The 26,975-nt window shown below is 37.2% G+C and overlaps 1 protein-coding gene across 2 annotated transcripts in view; it reads right to left on the minus strand.

Annotated features, from left to right (window-relative positions):
• The window catches only part of SLC9A9 (solute carrier family 9 member A9), a 204,946-nt gene that overhangs the window by 134,941 nt on the left and 43,030 nt on the right, over positions 1–26,975 (minus strand). For both annotated transcript variants that reach the window (XM_086618199.1, XM_086618200.1), the window contains 2 exons: positions 22,515–22,630; positions 14,645–14,750 (listed from right to left, as the gene is read on the minus strand). In XM_086618199.1, coding sequence (XP_086474325.1) covers positions 14,645–14,750; positions 22,515–22,630 — 222 coding nt within the window. The remainder of the gene's footprint in view (positions 1–14,644; positions 14,751–22,514; positions 22,631–26,975) is intronic.

Raw genomic sequence — 26,975 nt, forward strand, 5'->3', positions numbered from 1 at the left:
GTGTGAGACTTGGGCAGGATGGCAGATGGGTTGAAAGGCGGCTTTGCATGTATCTTGTACCTTTTCTCCTTGCCTAGGAGCTGCAAAAGGCTACTTTGGCAGAAGTCACTCTAAACTGTAGGTGGCTATCTGCAGCCTCAATGGTTCGTTTCAGCAGCTTGGGGCTGCTGAGAACAACAGAGATGTAGCTGCTGAACCTGGTGGAAATTGTTTTGCTCAAGCCTTAAGTCAGTGTTGATAATGACACCTGCAGATACCCTTTACTCTGGAGGATTACTCATCTTCACTCATGGTAAAATAACAAAGAGGCGGAATCACCAGTTAGGCAGTGAAGCTGATGTGGATAGAGTTTCAGTCCCAAACTCTAAGGCAATCACAATGGTAAAAATTATTTTTATCCTTGAAGATTAAAGCAAGAAGAGAAATACTAGAACATATATTCCATATTCCTGACTTCTATCTTCAGTGATATTTTTCTCAAAACTGTTGGTAGAATCCTTGTTTCCCTATCGCTGCTACAGGAGTTTCAAATGATAAGCCAACTTTAAACAGTACTACATAAACACATGCCACTCTTGAACAATCTAAAAGCTAACTGAAATCTTGAAAACAGTCCTGATAATAGAATCTCGAAGAACCCCCACACTTCCTTAAATATACTGCAAATCACTTAATCATAAGAGATCTTATACCAAATATATTGGATGGGAGTTCTTGCTTTGATAAGAATGCCTTATTCGTAAGTACATATGCTAATTTTTTTGGACATATAACTTGGCAACTGGTTGTGAACTATTCCTCAACAGTAAGATTAAAAGACTTAAGATCTCCCTTTGTTTAAAATTAAGATACCTGCTATTACCTGTGGCCTACCCCAACGCACTGTGGAAAATCTCACAGAAATGACAGGCAGCCAAACAGATGACTTTTCCTTCTGGATTGGTGAAGATTCCATTGATTTATGGATAAACCTTTAGTATAGCGCACTAATTTCCACCACTTAGTTTTAAAATAGATACTTTCCCCAGACAGGCAGTTCCATGAGGCTTAAACACAGCTATTAATAAAATGAAAATAATTCTGACTAGCTTCATTACCCTTATAATTACTAGAATAAAGGAATCTCGCTTCACAAACTCTTGCATTCACTTCGCTTTAACAATGTGCAATGAAAACGCTCTCCTAGCTATGGGCTCAGTCCTGCTAACTCTAGAAACAGAATGTAAAACTGTGAACATCCTAAAATGGTGCTTTAGAAATACCTTTAACATTACTCCGTAGGAATAAAAATACCATAATAAAGAAGATGTACACTGTTAAATGGTCCAGGAGGCTGAAATATTTTCTTCAGGAATATTTTCATCTAGCTATAACCCTTTCCCAGCATGTCTGAGGCAGAGAACAGCAGCCTGCTAGGCATTCTATTATTCTCATCTTTCTTACTATCGTTTCTGGCTGTGCTTGCTACAGATCAGTAGAACAACATAGAAAGGAAGAACTGTTTGATTTCTTTTAAGTGAGTATAAATATGCAATGAATGGGGATACAAAATGAAAATGCTGCATGTTTAAAAACAATTGCACTTTCATGAGATTTTGTAATGGAGAGATTACTAAGGGAAAATTGCAAATATCAGTTTATTCAATGAATTGTTGGGATGCTATTTTGTTCAAAGTTTTAATCATATTTGAACATTCCTTTTCAAAATCCAAATTCTAATGTCACTAGGTCTCCCCAAAAATGTAATGAAATTTCATTATGCATCCAAATAACATACAGATATGCATATTACATTCAGAATATGTAGATCATTATAATTAGCAATTAGTTAGGGAACATCAAAGTACCAAACACATTAAGAGGAAACTGATAACAAGACTAGATTCTTTGCTTTGATACAATGGTCTTTACAGCAAATGTTCATAAGTCCCTTTTCCCTAAACGTGGTAGAAATGAACAAGCTTTGTCACACTGTCCTCTCTCAGGGCCACTCACACAACTGCTGCTCTGAGTGTTTCCTGCCTTTCAGTCCAGCTCATACCCGCAGCTTGCCAGGCAACGCCCTAATTTTATTTGTGTGTTGTTTTTTCATAGTTTGTGACTTTGCCAAAATGACACCATTTAGACTACATTTCCATGTTGCATTTGAACTTTTCATGCAGACTTTTTCTTTTTGAAAAAATTCAGCCATTTTGCAGAACCAGTATAGAGAGAATATATTTGTGCTTATCTTGGACAGAAACCTTACAACCTCATAATTACAAAGCTTTCTCACTGTAGCACTTTGAAATTCAGACTTGTCGCTTCTAAGGGGAGGAGAAGAAATTAACCATCTGTCACCCATGCATCTTTCACCCTTGTGAAAATGTGCCAAAATTGAGCAATTTTTTAAGGTTTCTGAAATGTTTAGTTGACAGATCTCAGCCGAGATCTGATAAACTTCATCAGCTAAGTATCTTCTAAGTAGATCTCATCGTATTAGGCATGTGCCGTTCAAAACTTAAATATGATTTTTCTCCTGCAATTGCTGCTTCCCAAACTCTGTCATCTACTGTTTCATCTGCCTTCACAATCAATCAGCAGCATCACTTTTTCTCTCGTCCTTCTTATCTCCTCTGTTTGTCACAACATAATAAACATGATAACAGAGAGGTGTGTGTATCAGAAATAAAGATGGTATCTCTTGGCTTTAGGGAATGAAGGAGAGTGGGTTAAGAGTTTACAGCCCTAGCTTATCTTTGGAAATAATTTCTTTCCACCTCAGATGAGAGTCAAAAGGACTGGTGACTGCAGCAGAAGTGGTGGAGTAGGTCACACAATTCAGGGGAATGAGTAGGGTGAGATAGAGATGGTGACCCTTGTCTATTGAAAAGGTAAAAGAGAGAAGGAAGAAGATTGAGAGCAAAACAAAAGCAGGTGGAAACGATGAGAGAGTGTAGCTTTGTAACTACTGGAATAAATTCTAAGAATAGAAATTTGCTGAGCTTCACCATTTAGGTAGCTATGAAATGCAGCAGCTAGAGGTACACATTCTCTCCTCCTGCTGTGCCTGGCACTCAAGGCAGGCAGCTGCATGTTACTGTTATCAATTATTCTCTTTGCTCAAGTGACAACAGTATCTTCTGAAAACATTGAAGTTCCTAATCCAAAAGGTGAAACATACACACTGAAATAATGTCTTGGATATGGAGAGAGGGACGCTTCTGTGTATGAAAAAATAAACCTAACAATTACATTTGATTAAAATGCTTACAGAAGGTGCCTCTCAACTCTTCTTCTGTAAGACATGAAAATATATTTGGGGCATTATGTAACCTTTGAGTACTTGATAACCTTTACGTTATTTTGATGTGCTTTATGGATGATTCCCCATGCAAGCATAAGTATACATGTGCACATGCAGAAGAATTTCATGTAGAGATATGTCAGTTCACTCTAACAGAGTCAGTAGCTTAAGGATTTGAGTCTTAAAAGATGAAGGCTTGCAGCAGGAACCAATTTATCTGATGCTGCTGTTAGTAAAAAAAAAAAAACAAAAACTTAGAGCAGGTTAGAATGATGAAATTCAAATTAAACTGTATAAAGAGCACATAGCTTCTGGAGGGGCTCACAGAGGGATCACTAGAGACCATGGATATTCCTAGTGTTCCTGGGTAGCCACTGGAAATATGCAGTCCATTCTTCCACAGTGTGAACAGGTTCTTCTTTCATGTAATCATAACCTGATCGCCAAAGAATAAATGAATTTTGTTGGGGGTTTATCCTATTGTAACAAAACAATGTTGTCTCCTTGAATAGCTGTACTCTTCAATACTGTATTTCTGGAAAGGATTTACACAGCTAATAGGTATTGGTGGGTACCCAGTAAATAAATGGCAAGCTCTGCCTCACCTTTCCGACACATACTCCTCTTCTGTCTTCCCTGCCAAGAAGACTTGAAAAATATGTTGATCTACTGCAAGTACCAGACAGACTCTTACGTACAGTATCTCATCCAGAGAGGACGATATGAGCTTTTTTTTGGATCACTGCAAGGGAAATAGTATCAATATGTTCATTTTAAACTAAAGGGGAGTTGTCTCTGTAAGTAGAATTAGATTCTGAATGTAATTATCTTGCTCTCAGAAAATCTGTCTTATTCACTAGGGAAAGGTTATTTGGATAAGAAAAAACATCTGGAAGAGCTTGAAAACCAAGCTGACTCGTACCAGGGTGTACTTCAGTTCTGAAGAGCTCCCAACAGAAATCTATGAAATGAAGAAGCTTTGATGCCAATTTGGTCATTTGTACGCAAAATGTAGCTAAATAATTGCCTCTTAGATGTGATTTGCAAGCACTGCAAGCAGTGTTCTTAATTCTGAGCTTGCATTTCATATTTTTAAATGTTATCAGTTTGTTTGCGTATAAGTGGACAGAAATACCTGCAGCTAGTCTGATTTGATTGGATATGACAAGTACAGACATTCCCAGCTGATTTGAGCTAAGCTACATTTTCATACATCCCCGAGGGCAATCTCCATAACAGTACCCACTGAAATCTATTCTAGCTTAGCAGACTGCAACTGAAGGCTGCCTGTTCAAATAAATTGCATAAACAAAACAGAGCCAATTAGATAACTTATAGCTAGAAAGGCTGTTAGTGTGTATTAACTAGAAGCTAAGTGGAATTTTAATGGGGAGCTGATATTAGAAAAAGGGAGATGAAATATTAAAAAGTGAAAAAAACCATTGTCTCCATTTTCATACTGAAATTCCAACTGTAACAAGCATCACAGAAATTCCATAGCATTTTTCCCCCTGATTTAAGCACAACACTAGTCTGTACAGTAAGGCTCATAGATCAAAAAGAAAGGAAGTTTTATTAAGCAAGAACACCATCATTTTCTGTGGGATTTCCTCTATTCTGGGAAAGAAGCTGTTTTAAAGTTCATGCTAATAGCAAGTTTGGTTAGTTTCCCAGTGCTCACATCTCCTGTTCCAGATGGTCAGTGACGTGAAACTCTAATTATCATCAACAAAATAAGCTGGGGCTAAACCCTTCCTCAAAGGTAAAAAGAGCAGATGGACAACCGTAATTTCATTATTATAGAAATAATCGATGGAAAGGATTTCTCTTCCACCTTTAAAAAATAACTTAGTGACTTGTTACACAATTAACTCCTTGCTGTATTAATTTATAAGTTACTCTGTTACTTGACTGGTTGAATGGCTGCTTGGTACATAAGCCTTTCTAACAATATTGGGAATAGTGGCCAAATTAGTCTTGTCTAAGGGGAACCAGTAAGTGAAATTTTGGGGCTGAGGTTCCATTCAGCATTTTGCTTTCTTTCAGGTTTTCAGGTATCTCTATTTTATTCCCCTTCACAGTGTTACAGTCATCCCTCCTCAGGAATCTTAATTGAAATAAAATCACAAATAGTATTTATGTGGAATGAGGCTATGGCTGACTCCAGAGATCCAGTTAGTCATTTGTCCAGAACTGCAGCTCACAGGCATTGAAATCCCTAAATCTTTGTCAAGGATTGAAAGTCACGCAAGTCAGTACCATGGGGCAACTCTTCCTACGCTTGTTGTGGTCCAGTGCTGGTCTCACTTTAATCTGCAAGTTCTAGGTCAGGTTTTGCAAAGGTAACCACCCATCTAAGCCTGCCACTGCTCAAACTGAGCTCTAAAAAGCCTCAGTTCCTCCAGTTCTGCAAAATTAATTTATGTAAAGACAGCTACAAACAAAGGGTCTAGGGACGACTTCCTGTGTTTCTGGCAGAATCTCATTCCTTTTCTGAAGTCAGATTAATTACCTGATTGCAGCGCACCACTCTTAAGAACTGGCTGTCCTAATTCCTACACTTTTCACAGTTTCTTTACAGTTCAGAAGCATATTTTGATTTACTATTTAAGGATTTCAAACATAGATGTTCCTAACAAAACAAAATAAAACTGTGAAATTGCACCAGAGAAAAATAATCAGGTTTTCCTCTGCATCCCTATGAGTAAACAAGCTTTTCTTCCCTCTAAAGAGTCCCAGCTACAGGTTTATTTATCACTGTCATGATCTGTATTTACACAGTATGCCATATCTTGGTTTCTCACCATGTCTTGTCTTTTTTCACTCTTGCTTCTTTTTTCTTCACAATCTCTATTTGTTCCTTTCACTAGTTCGATTCCTTATTTTCTCTTTTATCCCCGTTTCACCATCTCTTCCCACCCTATTTATATGCCACCTATTTTCTTTAAGCAGGAAAACATTGCATGTGTTAATAATCCTTTTTACCGTTTTGTCATCTGATGGCACAGGTGCTTGTATTTCCCTCTTTTCTTCCTTGGCTAGAAGCGTTTCTCTATGCATACTTTGTACAATAGTTGACAGGGAATGACGCTTATGCACTTTTGAAAAACAAGAACCTAGGCTGAACAGTTTTATGTGTAGGTACACTAAAGCTATTAATTGTGTGGGCATAAGGGCCCACTTATGAAGAGAAGTGGTTTTTTACACTATTACTTACGTACTGATATGCTTAGGATGTGTGAATAACATCTTGTCTGCGCTCAGATAGATGTTGGAAATAAATAGAACTTATAAATGAGTTTCTTTTTCACTCCAGTGGCTGAAATAATACAGTAGACACTAAGAAATTGTGTGAGTACACGGCTAAAAAAATGGCAAAAAAATACAAGGGCAATAGAGAAACATTCTTTTTTTCATATATGATGACTCAATACTGAAGCAATCATATTTTTTGCTATTTGCTAACAGTGCCTAATAAATCTCAGCAGGAGGTATGGGATACAGGCTGACAGATTTCGCCATATTCTTAGACTGAATGCACTCCCAGTTACCTACAGCCGAGGAGGAAACAGAAACAAAGTATTGGCTAACAGAAAAGTCTTTGTTTCTTGCTTGATTATACACGATACAAAAGTTTTGAGATAGTACATATGGAAGTCCACGATGTCGCTTTTAAAGGTCACTTTCTGACTACAACTGCAGTTTAAGGGAAAAATATGATATGACAACATCCAGCTCTCTTTCCTCTGCAAAATTTGTTATTCAATGGGTTCCAGGATCAAAATGTGGCAAAATCTATCCAGAATAATTCTCCAAAAATGGAAGGGTAAAGGATTCAAATTAGAGATAGTCCATGACAAAAGAAGAAAGCTTAAAATAATCATAAAGGGAGCCTCACATCTGCTGAGATATGCATCAAGGAGACATTGATCATAGCTTTCAAAGCCAGTATTATTTCCTGCAAATCCCAGCTCCCCACTTCATTGTTCAGCAGCATAGTACGATATCTTCTCATGACCTTATAGAAATGCTGATTTTAATATATAATACACAAGAAATCACAATTAGAAATTGTGAAAAATAGGACAGTAACACTTGCAGGTAATGGAGAGTTACCTCACCAGGCCAACGAAACATAAATCGAATATCTGTACCTATATTTCTTTGGTGTTTGTCAAATGTCTTTCTTCAGTCTCTGATTACATTTTCATCCTGTGTAAACTACTTTCAAGTTCAATGACATAATAACAGAATTAAAACCACAGAAGTAATAAAAATATAAACAAATAACTAAAACCAGAGAGGTTTAAAGGTTCTTATTAATTTTCTATTTTATGTCCATTTGATCAAAAGAGTTTCTTATATTTGGAAGACATCTGAACTGAACTAAAACTAGTAATATGACTGTATCTATCAGTAAGAATCACCAGTGTGATGGAAGGAACTCTCTTGACTTCCTAAAGCAATTACAGGGATCACTATCTGAGAAATGTCAGCCTTGGAGGGTGCTCAGCACAAACTGAGCTGAACTCTGGCTTCTGAGTTATTTCCCCTGGAAATGGATATTGTTTTTCAATAAATTTGTCTCGGTTACCTTTGCTGTGTTATTTAAGAAAGCCCTATGCAAGCTTCCAGGAGAACTTCTGCCAAGAGAGAATGGTTTGAGCATGATATTAACTTGCTTAAGATACTGCTAGACTAGAATTAAAGTATATTTTGAGCAGAGAAGAGGTATGCTGTGACATATGTTGGTACACGTCCATTCTGGAATATATAAGAAGAGCCATGAAACTACTTTTACAAGGGATTTCCTCACTGGGTAAATCTGGGTAAATCTGACCATCACCTCTATCAATTTGACCTGCCCCTTTTCCCCTCAATACTATGCCCTGGTATCACAAACACATTGAATAATTAGAGTTCCTCCTTTATACTTTATCCTACTGTAGTGGATAAGCTCTGTTTACACTAAAGAAGGAAAAACAAACGCAAGATGAAATAGGCAATCTTCAACAATTTTTTATAAATTTCAAGCCTTTCAAACTAGTAAAAAGGGGTCTTGATTCTATGGACAGTTAATTTATCAAGCACAGATATGGTGTCAAATGCTGTAGCTATATCATGAAAAACGGTCTTGAAACATATCTACTGTTAGAGAAAAATTATAATCCAAGAACTTTGAAAAATAAAACATGTTCATCATGGTAAACTGCTTGATAAATCTTTGAACCAAACCATAGAAGCTTATTATGCAGAAGATGGTTGCAGTACTCTTCTACCAGCACAGATTTGGAGAGGGGACAAGAAAGACAAAAAGGAATGTTACCTATTTGTTCCAGACCATCTTATCTGGCCAATAGAGGCTCACTGGATTCTTGAAACAATATTGCATCTGTGATGTGTCAAAATCCAGGCCTTCCATTGCCCAAATTTTGCTAAGAGACATGAATGAACTTTGTGGAACCAATACAATCAATAGATACTTTATAAAAGATGCAGGATATCAATTTCAAAACAATCCAGTATTTTTTGGTTACTTTCCTCTTCACCTTCTTCTGAACCTCCAAGGTTATAATCTCTTCCTCTCCATATAATTTAAGGTACTTAAAAATGGCAAGCCAAACTTCACATGAAACTATGCTTGCAATATTACTTTCCGCTCTGCCCAGAAACATCTATACTTCTAAGCCTTCCATGGCAATTAGCATTTTGACATAGGAGATCTTCTTTTCGTATGTCAGCGAGTTTCTGCATTGTCTGACTTCACTCCCATGTGATCCTCAACCACGCTTTTTATCTCCAGGATTTCCACTTCATTCATGTATCAAACTGTTCTTGTTTGCATATAACAGAGCTAGTAAATCCATTCCTTGCCACATGCCACACATGTCACAATGTCACGTGTCCTGTGTCCCCTGGCTGCCACTCACTTCTTCTGATTACTTGTGAAAGACACTGCCATATGTTGATGTCCCTGCTGCCCGTGTGACTTCCACACTATCACCTCTTCTAGAAAAGGGATGAAACTCATCAGGCCCACTCAGCAATGGTACAGAGCCAGCACAGAAATGAAGTCATGTCTTTTGCATAATGATGACACAAACACTTCTGACATTGACTACAATGGAAACATCTCTCATGCAATGTTCTCGTAGATAATCTGTTAGCAGGGAACATGTATGAGTATCCATTACTGCTTTCTACATCCTGCACTCACTGAGCACTCAGCATGAGAAAGATTAAATAGCTCAACTAAATATACTGCCTCAATGTTAATGACCTGTTCAGCTACTTTTCAGTCACATCTTAAGCTATTCAATACTTTTCCTACGACTTCTTTCCCACTTTCTTCATCAAATTTCTCTGCAAGTGTACAAAACCCAATGCCAAGTCCAAAACTTCAGCAAGTGCACTCAAAACATATGCGGATGTTTTCTTCAGCAAGTGATATATCATATAAAGACAGAACAATGAAAAAGGAATGGAAGTGAAATAAGAGGTTAACCTTATTTGCTCAAAAATACCCATAAATTATTAATTTTCAGCCAGAGTCTACAGTCTTCATCACACACAACTCCACCTAAAGTAACTGGGATGTTTCTCAATTTCGATCTTTAGAATGTAGTCCACAGACTGTTGTATTTGTCTGTAAAGTACTATCTGTAGACCTAAGCAATGATAAACATTCCTGGGTCTGAAATCTATGAACAAAATAGATCACCTTGAATGTTACATCCCATAGCATGAATGCCTATGCATATCGGAATCTGAACAAACTGCTGCTTTATCATGTGCAAGGAATTGAATGGCAGAAGGTTAAATTCATAGCTAAGAGAACAGCTTTATGTGTGCTGGAACATTTGTAAGCTAATATTTGTTTTTAATATTTTTTTGCAAAAACTAAAGAAGTCGAAAAAACGGCAGTTAAAGGATACAAACAGTGGTGAAAAAGCTGTTGTGGAATGTTTTCTGATAATATTCACTATGTCATAGACCAACCCCCAAGAAAGCAAAAGAAATCATTCTATGCAGTCAGTATCTATTACGATATAGCGATAAAAGAAACAATCTTAAATGATATTCTTTCATTCTGGAAGCTACAGAACAAACTCAGGTAAACTTACTGGTGATGAAATACAATGCATCTGAAGAACTGAGAATGATTTCTTTCTCAAAAATTGTAATAAAAACACAACTGGAAAGATCTTTTCATAAAAGGTTGACATAATCTCTTGTCTAAAATTAAATTCCCCATAGTGAAACAAACTCTAATCCTAAAGACTTTAAGCATATTTAAACACATTCAGAAGAAGCTCTAATATCTTGTTTTTCCTACATATGTTTTATTTGTTTGTTTTAATATTAGCATATATTAAATACTGCTACAGATATAGCTTATGCTGTAAAGAGACGTGGAAAGCAGACACAAGTGCCAAGTCAATTTCCGGGAAAACAAAGTAGGTAGGAAATATCTGTGGGATAATTAGTCATATAGGATTTTCTGGGTAAAAGCAGACATGTTTAGTCATCTAATAAGTATTGTCTTGTAGGGCTCCGTTATTATTTTTCTTAAATATTTTGAATCCTTGATATAAAACAGGCTCAAAAATTGCTCATTTTGAATATTTAAATCCTTGTTTACTTCCAAAATGTTTCTTTTCTGTGAGAACTCTCACAGAGTTTTTATTAAAAGGAGACTTTTGACCTAATCCTAGAAAAGTTGTAAGCAACTCTGGAAGTCACTTAGGAGAAAATCATTGTTACATCTCTAGTGCCCTTGTGTGTGTGAGCTCTCCCAGATCCACAACAGCTTGTCAGCCTTTCTGCAGCCACTACTGTCAGTTTGATTCACAGTGATCTCTCCTGCACGGATTATCTTAAAATAGCAGAGTATAAATGAAATCTTGCAATTATCACAAACACCCAGGTGTTTGATATGGCAAGATGGCCTTTAGGAGAGTTGCTAATTTGGCCTGGAGAACTTGTGTGCTTCATCAGTAATTTCTGAGGGCAATTCACCACAGTGTCTGTACACACTGTTGCAGCAACACACAGCTCATATGACTTATTAAATCCATTAGAAAAATGTTGGGGTAGCTAGTCCTGCTGCTGTCCTTCTTAAACTAAATGATCAACAGTGCAGGAAAAATAGAAGTTGGAGGGAGAAGCTGAAGGAAAAGAGAGAGATCAATATAAAGCCTTGTTGGCAGACAGCCATACTACCCTCACCTTACCAAATTGCCACAGCCAGCCTAAAGGGCCTTCCCTCTATCCTAGAATCATAGAATCATAGAATGGTTAGGGCTGGAAGGGACCTTCAAAGATCATCTAGTCCATCCCCCCTGCAAGGAACAGGGATATCTCCAACTAGATCAGGTTGCTCAGGGCCTTGTCCAACCGGGCCTTGAACGTCTCCAGGGATGGAGCATCCACCACCTCTCTGGGCAACCTGTTCCAGTGTTCTACCACTCTCATAGTAAAAAATTTTTTCCTAATATCCAACCTGAACCTACCTCCCTCTATTTTAAAACCATTACCCCTTGTCCTATCATAACTGGCCCTCCTGAACAGCCTCTCCCCATCTTTCCTGTAGGCCCCCTTGAGGTACTGGAAGACCGCTATAAGGTCACCCCGGAGCCTCCTCTTCTCCAGGCTGAACAGCCCCAACTCTTTCAGCCTGTCCTCATAGGAAAGGTGCTCCAGCCCTCTTATCATCTTCGTGGCCCTCCTCTGGACCCTCTCCAACTGGTCCATGTCCTTCTTATGTTGGGGACTCCAGAACTGGACGCAGTACTCCAAGTGAGGTCTCACGAGGGCAGAGTAGAGGGGGAGAATCACCTCCCTCGACCTGCTGGCCACGCTCCTCTTGATGCAGCCCAGGACGCGGTTGGCCTTCTGGGCCGCAAGAGCACATTGCCGGCTCATATCGAGCTTCTCGTCCACCAGTACTCCCAAGTCCTTCTCCTCAGGGCTGCTCTCGATCCAATCACCACCCAGTCTGTATTTATGCCTGGGATTGCCACGACCCAGATCGATCCCACGATCCTCTTCCTCCCTTTCCTGCAGTGAGTCACTCCTGCAGACATTAACTTGGTTAGTCTGTTAGTTGATGAAAGACACTGTGTATTCTCTTACTCTGTTTTCTATTTACCATTACTTAGAGTACAAAATGACTTACTGCTTTTCCAGACTTGTAAACATTATTCTCACACCTTTTTAAATAGTCCCCTATTACTGTAATTATGAACACGATGTGTTTGCGCCATCCTGAAAAGTGGTATGTGTTACAGAGAAAAAACATAGCTGTTCTTTTGTAGTGACAGAAAAATAATATTCTTTATTTAAACTCGATATGGTTTAGTGCGGTGTTATTGCACTGAAGCTGACATTATTAGCAGTATAACTATTTAAAAGGCTACAGGAAGGAAGATCATGTTAGGTTGCAGAAACATTTTATTGTGCAGAAGCTGATTATTTAAGCCAGAACTTAATGAAATGTGAAAGTGATGACGCTGTATATTCTCTTCAGTCTCTGTATATGGCTAAATATATTACAGAAAGCAAGGTATCAGTCACACTGAATATATAGAAAAATATACTAGTTTTCCAGCGGCAGGAGATTCTGTAGTAAAAAAGAGTTGTAGTCTTCCATGTACAACAGATAAACCATGAGACGGAGATGGCCAGCATTTGCATTAGGCATCCTTCCTATAGATTTTTGTGCTCATGTGCAGGCTGAGGGGGTATAACCTAGACTTGAGTACTGGGAAAAGTAGAGGTTAGAAGAAACTCATGAATCATGTACTATCTGATAGCACTTTTCTTTCTAGATTTGCTTTGCAGTTGAGTTGCACCTTTGAAGAGATCCATGTGCTTTGACACCACAGCGACTGAAAACTACAGACATTTACAATATTCTGGGTTTCCTTGAGGTGCTTGTAGCCTAACTGTTCCACAGTCTGTAGGAACCTTGCACTAACAGATGAAGAGCCTAAATGAGCTATAAATGTCTAGGCCTTTATTAACCAAAGCCAAGAGAGAGAGAAAAAAAATCCCAGACTTTGTCACCTACATGCTTCTTTCCAATTCTAATAGCTGCTTTGATGCTTTTCTATCTGTTCTCTCCACTGAGGTTTTTAGTCTTTGCTTAGTTTTCCTTTTGTGCATTTTACTTTCTGAGGTACTAGATGCTCTCTTAAGTGACATATTCCAACCACAAGTGACATATTCCAACCACAGTCACTAAAGTTGACAGCCATTCGGTATCTAATCATGAAATACTGTGCTCAGACATTTGACAGTGTTTGAAAATATTACTCTTACTTTGAAAACAATGTGAGGAGTTTAGTGTAGGTGAATGTAACTAGACTAATAATTGACTAAGAATGATAAGTAGGAAAAGTATTTTTTTTTAAAAAAAAGAAGAAACAATTTTTTTTTTTCCCCCAATTCAACTATTATAAGTTTCTCCGTGGGGTTTCAGACAAAATATAAAGCTCATTTTTTAAGGACTGTAAACTCTGTAAAAGTCTGGTTTTCTGAAGGATAGGATAAATCTTAGTTCAAGGAAGTCTATTTTAAAGGGTATAGTGGCACCAAACTGGGGCTTACTGTGAAGCATCTTCAAGCATCCTGGAAAACTAAATTTGATTTTGCAGAGTTCTCTTACTTTTAAGATTATCTGAGAGGATTATTTGTATTTCTAGCAAAGCTCCAGGAAGCATATAATACGTGTAGAGTGGAGTTAACTTGAGATCCGGTTAATCATGTATTTAGCATCTGTGTTTTTTAGGACAGCACATACTTGTGTGGTTTTGGCCCACCATTTGTGATCTGTTTAAGGATTCCTGAGAATAAAAAGGCTATATATAAATTTAAGATAATATTATCAGCTGATGCTCTGTCAGATTCAATAAGCGAAAGTAGATGAACTGAGCTACTGTGTACAACTTTGTGGTTTTAATCTTGGAAAATAATAGATCGTAAAAAATAAAGAAAACCTGTCTCCAATTTTATAGTTGCTCTGTCCTAGGTGCTCATTCAGCATTACTTCTTCAAGAGATCTTGTTTAGATGAGAAAAGAAATAATACTAAATTAAATGTACACATTTTACAGAATATACTACTTTCTAGGTTGAAGAAAATGAACTAAAATTGCATTCTGGATAGACAGTTACCATTAACAATATTGTAATTCTAGTGTTTAACAAGCAAAGAACAACTCCAGAATTACAACTCTGTAATGAAATATTCAAATATTATATCTATACTTGTACAAACTATATCAGTGAGATTTGTATCAGCAATTTAAGCCTGTAATTCTCTCACCAAGTAAAGAATGGCGGTAGGTGTACTTACTATGTCAGCACGATAGCCACGGCATCATTTAGGACACTCTCTCCAAACAGGAGTGTGTATAAATCTGTATCCACATGTAGCTCATGGAAAATAGCAAGGACTGTCACTGTATGGAGACAAAGCAAAGTGAGTTTGTTATTTTCATATTGCTCTGGCAGTTCAAGAAATAAAGTAATGTTAGAATAAGGGTTTTGAGAAGTCCTGTTCTATTTATTGCCTAACTGGATAACAATAAGTTAAAAGAGATCAAGTGAAGTATGTAAGACTGTTAAATTCAGCAAGTTTAAGAGTTTTGGTGCTTCAGCTGAGTTAGGAAGAAACTTTCAAATTCTCACACAGAGAATGATGCATAAATGAAAACGTCAGAGCATATTTTACTGTGCATGAAGGACTTTGATCTTGTGACCAAGGGTGCTGAAAAGACTTGGGCTTTGCTGTAGACTTCGTGCATGGATAAAGCAGAGCTTTCTCTGTTCAGACAAAATTCAATGTAATGGCTCCCAATTATTTGTATGGTTAAAAATCACACGGTAACTCACTGCTTCACTGGTGCTCATTCTAGTGCTTAATTGTGCAATTGACTCAATCCTTATAGCCTAGGAATCCCAAAGATTAGGAGTGCTTCTGGGATGCCGTATTAACACCTGACATTTCAGAAAGGAAAATTATATACTTTTACATTGAGATGACTGCTAGTAATTCACACAAAAACATGAACAAGTGATTATGCTTTGTCTTAATAACATTTCTTGGAACTTTGAAATTATTACTGATAAGATTTTCTAAATGGTGATTAAATATCTGTGTAATCTAAAAATCAGTTTATAAACCCAAAATGGATTCTCAGTTCTCCTGTGAGGTTTTATGTCAAAGTGTTCTCTTTTAATGTGTTATCTTTGAAGAATTTTGGAAGTGTTATTCTACAGAAGACAATCTAGGAGATATGTGTAGCTGAACATTTGCTGATATAGCTATATTTAAATTAGGTAGTTATATTTAACCATCCTGGTAACCTCACCCATCTAGTCCCAGTGCAGTTATAATTTAAACTAGGAAAAGAATTCTTTCCCCAGAGCAGCTCAAAAGTCTAGGAAGAAGTTTTATTGGAAAAAGATATTTTCTTGGTTCACCAATATTTATATTCAGGTTTTCGCTTGATTAGCACTGCTGCCTTAGTGCCCTAAACGTAGTCTCAGTTTAGTCTCCCATTCTTTGATGTTATTGGCATAACAACAGACTTGTTTTCTAAAACTGTTTGCCACTTCCAGCTTTTGCTTATTAGCTAATTAGTTTGAGCTCATATTAATAGTTCCTGTGATAACAATAGAAGGAAAAGAAAAATAGTAATCTAAGTCCAATGTACTGTTGGTATGTATGTGTAGCAGGCTAAGCCAATTAGACAGATTCCTGCACATTCCTCTCCTTTCTCTTGCCCTCTAAGAAAACAACAGCTTTTTCTTCTTGCTTTCTCTCCCATCTCTACCCCAGAAATCTGACTTAAAATCTTTTCAAATGAAAGAAAAATAACCAAGCAAGCAACATAGCAATGCATCAATTGCCTCTTCTGAGAGAAACTCCCCAGTTCACCCAGTTCTCAGAAAGCATCTTCCAGTTCAAATGCTTCTCCCATTCCCAATGGAGGTTATTGGATCTCCTTTACAGCATTGCCTGTCCTTGACTGAAGAATTCTGGTCTCTGGAGGAAGACCACTACCAGTATCTGCCCTGTCCCTATGTTTGTCTGGCCCACGACACAACAATCTTCAGCCATACCACTGCTGACAGATATTTATCTGATCTGTTTTTAAAGAACTGAAGTAATGCTGGTTCCACAAATCCCAAGGGAGACTAACCGGCTTTTCGGTATTCATACAATTTATAAATGCAATTATTCTTAATGTCTAACCTAAATCTCCCCTCCTGCTCTTCAAGTCTGTAATTTCCATTCCTAGCCTAATGAGACATGGATAATTTGTCACGTTTATTCCCTTTTTCTTTCCAGCAACATTTTGCGTATTCAAAGACTCATTTCAGACATCTCCTCCCTAAACTGACTCACTTCTTTCAATCTTCTTTCAGTAACATTTCCTAGCCCTCTAATCACTTCTAATCAGTCTGTATCTATCTTCCTTGAAATACAGTGCTCAAAATCCAAGTACTGTAGCTGACAGTTGCTGTCAAGAAACAAATTCAAAAGATGCTGTAGAACATGTGTTAATAAATCCTGTTTTTCTTTTTTTGCTATGTGTTGGTACTGATGACTCATTTTCAAGTTGTGAACTTGAAATCCTTTTCAGCAGCGAATGCTCATTTCTTATCTTTTATCTATGAAGTTGATGATTTCTAAATGTAGCATTTATCCTTGTTGATTTAAAATTATTGCAGGAATCATAGAGTTCTAATCGTGTCCTTCAAAGTGTTTGCAATCTCCTCTCAGCATAGTATTATACATTAAAAAAGCATCCTCTATTGCCTGAGCCAACTAATTAATGAAAATGTTAAATAGTATCTGCATAAGAACAGAGAACTACATAATCTTTAGCACATCAACCCCTTAAGAGTTCAATAAAACGTTTTCACCTTGTTTTGCCAACCACTGTCTAGTCATTTCCTCAAGATCACGTTTGCTTTCATTAATTACAAGAATCTATGGGTATCTTTCAGAATGGGCATATTGAAAGGGACATGATGCTCTGCTATGGAAGAAAGTTAATTTAAATTACTCTCTGGATAGAATAATACTCTATGAATAGTCATCGTTGTCCAAAGTAGTCACATCACGTTTTGTCTGATGGATGCCTTTAAAACTCAAAAGAATTGATTTTAAAATTCAGTATTTGCTATTATATCCAACAGTAACATATCTAATCTGTGAGAACTTTCATATCTAAGTAGAAATCATAGATACTACCTTGCAGTAAGTATGGCCTCTCTGGCTTCCTGAAGGCACTTTTAAGGACAAGTAAGTAGGGCTTGGTTTTTGTCTGGTAACTACTCAAAGACTTGTGTAATTCATTAGATACAATATGTATTATGAAAATACCAAACTACTTTTCACTAAAGTACACAGTATCTCTTCATCTCTTATTTCAGTCTAGGCGTATGAGGCCAGAGATAGAGATAGGTAAAGAACTAGATGGCTAGAATGACAGGTAACTGGTGACAGCAAACAAACATCTTTTGTGGCAATGGAAAACTGACACAAATAGAAAAAAAAAAAAAACATATCAGAGTTCCTGACTCAGAAAGGGCTGTGAACTTAATTTAAAAATTCAGTGATGGGAAGCTTGAAATAATGAAGCATCTACGATTTTCTCAGTACTTGTGCCAACAGAAATCTGATTCACTTCTTCCTTGACTTCATGGACTGAGGTAACAACTGCTAGATGTTAAGCCTAGCATGATTCTGGTTGTACCCAAGTCAGAACAAGTGTCTGTGGAGTAAGTTTGTGATAGATATCTTTTGATATATGTAGAAACAAATTGGCTTGTTATTAATTCCTGTAAAAAGTATGTATAACTGAAATATGACCAAACTACAACAATCCCTATGCTAACTGTATCCAATATTTCTTTGCTGTTATGTTTGAAAAGAACAAGGAAACTCAGAAAATAAATGAGACCATTTTATAAAGTAGTGGTATTATTGTACCTCAATCTTCTCACAGGAACCATTAATATCTTTCATAACTCATGGGCCTAAATTCTTTTAGGAGGGTACTATCAAATGGGAAGAAAATAACACAAGAGAAATCTCATGTATTTTTCTTATCTATTTTTCTCTAAAAATAACAATTCCAATTTTAATTATAGTCTTCTTTTCCTACTAATCAGTCACACCACTCACAGATTAGTTCAGTGGTGAATAAGAAGAAAGCATAAAAATATTTTAATTAAAAAATATTTATAAACTGACTTGTATAACCAGTGTATAAAATGTATTACCTTGTTGTATTTATAAATTAGGCTTCCTAATGCAAAATCCTTTGATTTTGAGAAACAGAAACTGCTCTTTCTGATAAAAATCCAAGTTTATCAATAACAACAGCAGTGCAACTCACATTTTCAGTTCAGCTGTAACCATAGTAACTTCAAATAGAGAAGAGCCTTGTGATTATCAATATGACCAAAGGTAAAGGAGTTTATATAGCTCAGAAATAGCTGTGCTTTAGCAAACCTTGTGAAGGTAAATCTGTTTTCTATGCTTGAAATGTCAAAAGATAAAAAAAAAGAAGTGCTAAAGATACATGAAATGTCTTTGGTTTGGAAGGTCATTGCACAGAATGTGTTCGTAACAACAGCTAAGACAAACTGCCAAAGTTGTACTTTTCAGTTACTTTTTGGTGGCTAAGGCACAGGTCAAATCTTTTCATTCACATGCCAGTTTTGTCCTGTCATTCACCTTATCCCATTACAACCACAGGCACCCTGAAGCAGCCTATTGCTGGGGCTTATTGCTGTGTCTGCCTTTCAACCACAGAGGACAGTTGTCAGAGTATCCTTCTCCATGCACACACGTGAGGCGCTTTCACTTTGCAGGTCTCTGATGCTCAGGGACTGAGAGCTGGGGGCTCCACTCCCCACACCAGCACCTTTTCCACAGTCTCTTTGCTGCTCATGATGAGTGAGGCACGTACCAGGGAGGAACTGCTCCATCCCCTTTGAAGGGATCACGCCAAAAAACTTCCAGAGTCAGGTTACATTAGAAATCAAAACACAATACTAACACAAGGGAAACCCTTTCAATGGTGAAACAGTGAAACCTGTGCTGGTTTACACAGACGAAAAAACAAGAAGAGATTATTTCCATAACTACATTATAAATGATACCTGTTGATCAGAATAAAGCAAAGTGTAAACACTGGTCTGACATTTTAAATCAAAGACTACTGAAGGGAGAAATTGGGAATTTTAAAATTCTATTTCTTAGAAATTAAACCTGTCACCTGAAGTCTTGAAATGAGAAACTTCCTGCAGAAAATGATAAATTATTGGAAGGAGATACTTCCTGTAAAATGAATGATTCACTTGAAAGTAACCTTGTTTTGTCCTTGAAGTTTCTACGTTGGTTTTTTTTCCAGAGATGTGAGAAGTTTTTGAGGCATCCCTAACTATCACAGATGTTTAGGGATCACAGTCTATAATGCAAAACACAGTCCCAAGTATATCCAGTCATAAATTCATTTCTTAATCTTAGTTCAAGTGCTAGTTTTCTATACAAAGGAACCCATATCATCTAAGAGCAATTCTTCTGAACTAATTTTAGTTAGCAAAAATCTCGATATTAAAGATCTTCAAATACCCTTCAAAACTAAAACCTATGGAGTGCTATGATGTTATTTCCTTCTTCCTAACAATATTAACAACTTTTAGCTGGCATACGTTTGTTTACTGCCCTGGTAGTAAATTCTTCATTTAACATGTAAACATCTATCAGTCATCTTTACCATTACAAATAAGGAACTCAGTCAAAACAACTTCTGCCAAGACAACAGATCAGTTTTTAACATCTTTTGAGACTTAATTGCTTTCTACAGCCAAGGGAAATTAAATCTCTTTTTGAAATGTGCTTTTAATCCTACACAGTGAAGAATTAAATGAAAAAACAGGTAGCAGATCTGACAGGAATTTAATATTCTATCCTACTTCTATAACACTAACAACGTTTTACTAGAGATTTCTTGTTTTTTAAAAAGCTAGATATCACATATAAAATGATTAGACAGATTATTTTATGCCCTAGTATGTATCAGTCCCAGGGGACCATATTTTAACTGATTTTGGAATTCCAATGAGCTCTTTATATGGCTTGAGATTATAATTTGCTAGCAAATCCTACAACACAATTGCTGAAATATTTTCAGCAATGCCTATCATTTAATTTAGCAAAAATTTAATTCAAAATTCTCTAAATCTTTGAGGGACTTAAATGTATGGATAATCATAGAATCATGGAATGGTTTGGGTTGGAAGAGACCTCAGAGATCATCTAGTTCCAACTCCCCTGCCATGGGCAGGGACACCCTCCACTACACCAGGTTGCTCAAAGCCTCATCCAACCCGGCCTTGAACACTTCCAGGGATGGGGCATCCACAACTTCTCTGGGCAACCTGTTCCAGTGCTTCACCACCCTCAGAGCGAAGAATTTCTTCCTTATATCTAATCTAAATCTGCCCTCTTTCAGTTTAAAGCCATTACCCCTTGTCCTATCACTACAAGCCCTTGTAAAAATTCCCTCTCCAGCTTTCCTGGAGGCCCCCTTTAAGTACTGGAAGGCTGCAATATGATCATCCTGGAGCCTTCTCTTCTCCAGGCTGAACAGCAGATGAAACAGCTTAGAATATTGTGAATAGAGGGAGCAAGACTGAATATTAAAAAAACTTGGACATGCGCAGACACTCTACATAAGCAGAAGAGTAATTACTAACAGAATTAATCAATGACAGTTTGTCACACTAAAAGTAGTTTTCTCAACTGCAGTGTTGGCTTTATAAGATTATTTTAAAAACTGGGAAAAGTAATCCTTGTCACTTTTTATTCCTTCCAGCACAATCTTTTTTTCTCATGATTGTTCCAGATTAATCAGTGGTGATTCAATACTATTATAATAAAAATCAGTGTATTTGTCTTATATATTTCTTCTCATAAGTCAACATGTTTGTTTGTGAAACTAAATAGTATTGGACTGGAAAAAGGGAAAAGAAACTAAGCCAACTGCAGAACTCTATTCATAGCACAATCAAGAAATATACTTGGAAGCTGTAAGCAAACTTTTATTCCATAAGAAATTTATTTTTCTCGGTTTTCTTTGTGCTCTCAGTTTCTGTGTTTTTCTCTTGCTCTGAGGATAGGCTGCAATCATGTGCTGAATCTTGTTAAAGTAGTTGGGTGATTTTATAAGTGGTAACATATTGGATGCTTAGATTAATTTAAGAATAACAATTTGATGCGGTTTTTAGAGCAATCTTAAACAACTGGTTTTGTGGAAATTGTTTTACACCATGTTTTTAAGCCACCAGAATGACAAATGACAAGCTCAAAGTCTTTTGTTAAATATTGAGGGTTTGTGTAAAGAATGGAACAAATTTGTAGAACAATGTTGCTTTTTGTCATTTCTTTTAATAGCCCTGAATTTGAAGGATTTATTCATAAGTTTCTCAGAGAAGCTTCTCAAGGGTAGTTAACACTAATGCAGCATGTCATGTGCATCACAAAATGCTTTCTGTTCCACTTCCTCTAACAGCTCAACTGAAAATTGTGCAAAAATCCAATGTACCCTTGCAGAATTTATACTTTGTCTCTTTGTAGATAACATATCAATAAATCCTTTTTTTCACCTTCTCCTTCACCATGGTGAAGACCACATCTGCAAATTCAAGTCAATCTGTTGGTATCTATCTTGTTAGAGTTGTATGAAACACTGTATTCAAATTGTAAACTGATACCTTACAAACAGCATTAATATGGCCAATTCTGAAAGTTACATTCCCCATATCTTTAAACTGGGTTAGATCACGCATGAATGCAATGTCTAAATTATTAACCATAAGGCTCCGGCGTGACAGCAGTTCTCATATCAGCAATGAACAGATAGGTGTCCTGAAGATTAGGAACAACATTTTTCCAATCTCCCAGCAACTTCATGTATAAAGTTTGTGAGCTGAACATAGGTAATCCAGTTACTAAAACAAACACAAGGGATCTCTGGAGCCAATTTGACTTATGATTATCAGAATATCAGACATTTAACAGCTATGGGAATAAAAAAATCAAGAACAGAGGCTTTGAACATTTCTATGGCACATGCAGTTGTTAACGTTCTTATTTACTCTTCCGACTTTTTCAAAAGTAATTTATTTTAAACGGTTACCTGGATCTGTGGCAGACATCAGTGATCCAAAAAATAAACAGTCAGTGAAGTGGAATTCCCATCCTTTTAACTGGCTGATGTGTACCATGACCTTCACAAAACCATACATTATCAACCTGTCAGGGGAAGGATAAGACAGGCATTCAGACAGAGTATATAACACTTATGCTTAATTTACAGTGTTAAGCAGGTTCTTATCTTCAGCTTATTTTAAATAAATGTGTCACGTGAATACCAAACATAAACTGCTACCATATAAAAATTCTATTTCCTATTCAACTGTTCAAATATTGTATTGAAATGTCACAGACAATTCCAAAGCAAAAACTTCTGAATAATTGTCATCTGCTGGTAGTGGAGGACAATGCTTTTAGCTGTTTATTTTTCAAAAGGAAAGATAATGTAAGCTTAAGAAGACATTATTAAGACTAATTTGTCTAATGTTGTAGAACATTTAAACAAAGGCAGTTCTACTATCAGCTCTGTGGCTTGCTCTAATATTTCTAAATGAATTGGCATATTCTACCAGCTTTTAAACGTTAGCTGTGTTCAAAGTTCCAGATAAGGTCTCCAAACGAGACAGATATTTAACAATACACAATGACAGTGAGGCAACAAAGTCAGACTTCAAAATGCACTGCTAAATCCTCCCTAGTTTCACAGGAAATGTTATCATTGGTTTATATAACTAGGTAATGCTATCTGAGATGTGTATGCTAATAAGAATCGTGAACAATCTTGAAAAAAAAGGAATTCACTTGTAGTTAGAACCTGTAGTAGATTTTTTAATTATTTTACATTTCCAATCTAGTTAACAAAAAAACCACATTGCATTCAATACCTTTTCCATAAACACAACACATAAATTGACAATTGTGCTCTTCTAACTACAGACTTTAAAAAAGTAAAAAAAAATCATTTAAACAGAGCTACATGCATTCACATACGTAGCTACATTTTGCCCTCAGCTATACTCCTGAGATGTTCTGAAATCACACAAGTACAGAAGATCTGAGTAGCAGATAATGTGCTACTAAACAAACAGCCTGAGACTTAATTACAAATTGTTTTCAGATACTTTATAAAGCTGTAGATTTTCTGAAGTATAGTTAACTTATTACATTAAGAGGGAAGCAGACAGGTCACCACAGAATTCCCCAATGGTCCTAAGTATTTGTGTATGTATTTACAGAAGCTGCCTAACAAACACTTAGCCACCAATTGTTCTAAAACAATTTACCCAGCTGTGAGTCTCCTTGATCGATGAGCTCACTTTCTTTCCATTCCCAAAGAACAACAATTCAAGACTGCAGTGAAGTTAGTCTTTTTATCCCAGCACAAATACCTGTGCTTTAAGGAATGAGTTCTTCAGGAACTGACTGAGGTGCTGCTATCCTGATTTGCAATTGTCTCAAAAGTCCATAGTGATGGAAGTGAGCATATGCATGCCTTTTAGAAATAATTGCCCAAACCTGCTTGCGGTTTTGACCAGAAATACTCTTCTGACTCAGTTAAAAATATTTTAAAGTAATAAATCATTAAAATGAAGCTTTGATTATCCGGCAAATTTAGTCACGATAATTCTTTAAATGCCCGGTGTAGCCATCATCCTGACTTTTAGCATTGTTTCTTATACATTACTAAATATTTTCAGTATGTCTCTGCTGACTGACAAAGTTACAGATGAACTGGATAAAATTGGATTCAGGAGTCTTTCTTTGACATAGGAGGTCTAAGTTTGCTGTGAAGTTCACTACAGTAGAAGACTTACAGAACCTGGTCTTTGTTCACATACTGTTCAGTTCTTGGCTGTACTGAAAAGGGAAATAAAACTGCAGATCGGACTAAACGATGGTGCTGATTTAATCACCGAGATGTTAAACCTCATCCACAGAGAAAAGAGAACAGCAAATTCAGAATACGTTTGGCAATGCTAAAATGGCAAAGGTCCAATTTTTCAACCTAAACCCAACTAAGTGCAGACATACATTCGGATTACATGACAGACTGCCAGCTTAAATAAACCACAAGACTCTGTACTTGTACCTCCTCCATCTAACATATGAAAACATGCACAGAAATAATTTCCTATTGAAAATTAACTTTTAAACCACATCGGTTTATCTTTTCTCTAAAAGCTGTGTCTTTTTAATGAAGGTAATACATTAAAGTGATCAGTAATCATCATTTATCAGTGATTTCTTACTAGACACAGCCATACAAAATGCAACCCCCCCTTCACTTTAAATAGCTTTAAAACTGAAACGTCTTTCATTTTTGATTATAATTTTCCAGTCATCTCAACATTTGCTTTCTTGTCATCTTTTCAAAACTACACAAAAAAGTTCATCTAGAGGCTATTGTGAAAACTAGAAATCATAGAATCATAGAATGGTTAGGGTTGGAAGGGACCTCAAAGATCATCTAGTTCCAGCCCCCCTGCCATGGGCAGGGAAACCCTCCACTACACCAGGTTGCCCAAAGCCTCATCCAACCCAGCCTTGAACACTTCCAGGGATGGGGCATCCACAACTTCTCTGGGCAGACTGTTCCACTGCCTCACCACCCTCTGAGTGAAAAATGTCTTCCTTATATCTAATCTAAATCTCCCCTCTTTCAGTTTAAAGCCATTGCCCCTTGTCCTATCACTACAAGCCCTTGTAAAAATTCCCTCTCCAGCTTTCCTGGAGGCTCCCTTTAAGTACTGGAAGGCTGCAATAAGATCACCCCGGAGCCTTCTCTTCTCCAGGCTGAACAGCCCCAACTCTTTCAGCCTGTCCTCATAGCAGAGGTGTTCCAGCCTTCGGATCATCTTCGTGGCCTCCTCTGGACTTGCTTCAGTAGCTCCATGTACTTCTTGTGTTGGGGACTCCAGAGCTGAACGCAGTATTCCAGGTGGGGTCTCACAAGAGCAGAGTAGAGGGGCAGAATCACGTCCCTCGACCTGCTGGCCGCGCTTCTTTTGATGCAGACCAGGATACGGTTGGCTTTCTGGGCTGCCAGTGCACATTGCCGGCTCATGTTGAGCACTCCCAAGTCCTTTTCCTCAGGGCTGCTCTCAATGCATTCTCCGCGCAGCCTGTACTTGTGCTTGGGATTGCCCTGACCCACGTGCAGGACCTTGCACTTGGCCTTGTTGAACTTCATGAGGTTCTCACAGGCCCACCTCTGCAGTCTGTCAAGGTTCCTCTGGATGGCATCCCTTCCCTCCAGCATGTCCACAACACCACACAACTTGGTGTCATCTGCAAACTTGCTGAGGGTGCACTCAATCCCACTGTCCATGTCTCCAACAAAGATGTTAAATAGCACTGGCCCCTGAGGAACACCGCTGGTCACTGGCCTCCACTTGGACATTGAACCGTTGACCACAACTCTTTGAGTGCGACCATCCAGCCAATTCCTTATCCACCGAGTGGTCCATCCATCAAAACCATGTCTTTCCAGTTTAGAGACAAGGATGTCATGTGGGACACACAAATTATGCTTTGAAGCATAATTCTTTTCCACTCTGTCCCTCCATCTTTGTATAGGTAACTTGAAGCCATGAATTCTGCCAAGTGACAGTGTCCTGAAGAATGTCTTTTTTGCATCTAGGAATATATGACTCTTCAAGGAGCTACACACCATCAATACAGAGCAGGGAGGTGATTTGGAGTTGCCCTACCTCCTTATCAACTTCTTATTGTCATGAATAAATATGCCAATTCAGCAATTTTTCAGTGTGATCATAAACTAGATTATTAGAAACGTTATACTTTAGAAAGAAATCGCAAATAAATTGATTAGTAGTAAACTGTCACTGAAGACTTCTCAGTTGGACTTAGTGATGGTATAGTACTGCAAACAGTATTTGTGAATAACTGATTTGGTCATGAATACTAGTATTAATTAATGTATTAATCAATATTAATAAAGTAATAATATAGAAGAATAAAACTCAGATTAGCTTTTCTGCAGGACAGCTGGCATTTTCTACACTCAAACATAATTTTTTTGAAAGTGTGGGGAGGAGCCCATGAAGCTAGAGCAAGTATTTTGCTATTTCAACAGGAAAAGAAAAAAACAGTAATATAATGAAACACAGGAGAATTTGGAATTTTCCAGATTATGCAAGTCTGGCACTTACAACGTGTCTCATCTCTAAAATATGCTACATACAATGCTGTCATTACACAGTAGAGGAGATACCATATAAATATTTGACTTGCTGAAGTAAGAATCATCTTCTGGGAAACTGAGCTTTAACTACCATAGTTTCCAGTATGAATTGGCAAGTAGACCACATAAAATCTCAGCACAACACCACAAAATAAACTTTAGGCTGACAAAAAAAAATCAAAGTAAATAACAGACACTGAACAACCAGAACAAATATTCTACAAGGCTTTAATGATTCTGAGCATTGAGTTGTCCTTAGATTTTTGAAGCTGGACTGAGTTAAAGCTTGCCTGTGTGAAA

Source organism: Tauraco erythrolophus, chromosome 11 (assembly GCF_009769465.1).
Source record: "Tauraco erythrolophus isolate bTauEry1 chromosome 11, bTauEry1.pri, whole genome shotgun sequence".
NCBI classification, from domain to species: domain Eukaryota; kingdom Metazoa; phylum Chordata; class Aves; order Musophagiformes; family Musophagidae; genus Tauraco; species Tauraco erythrolophus.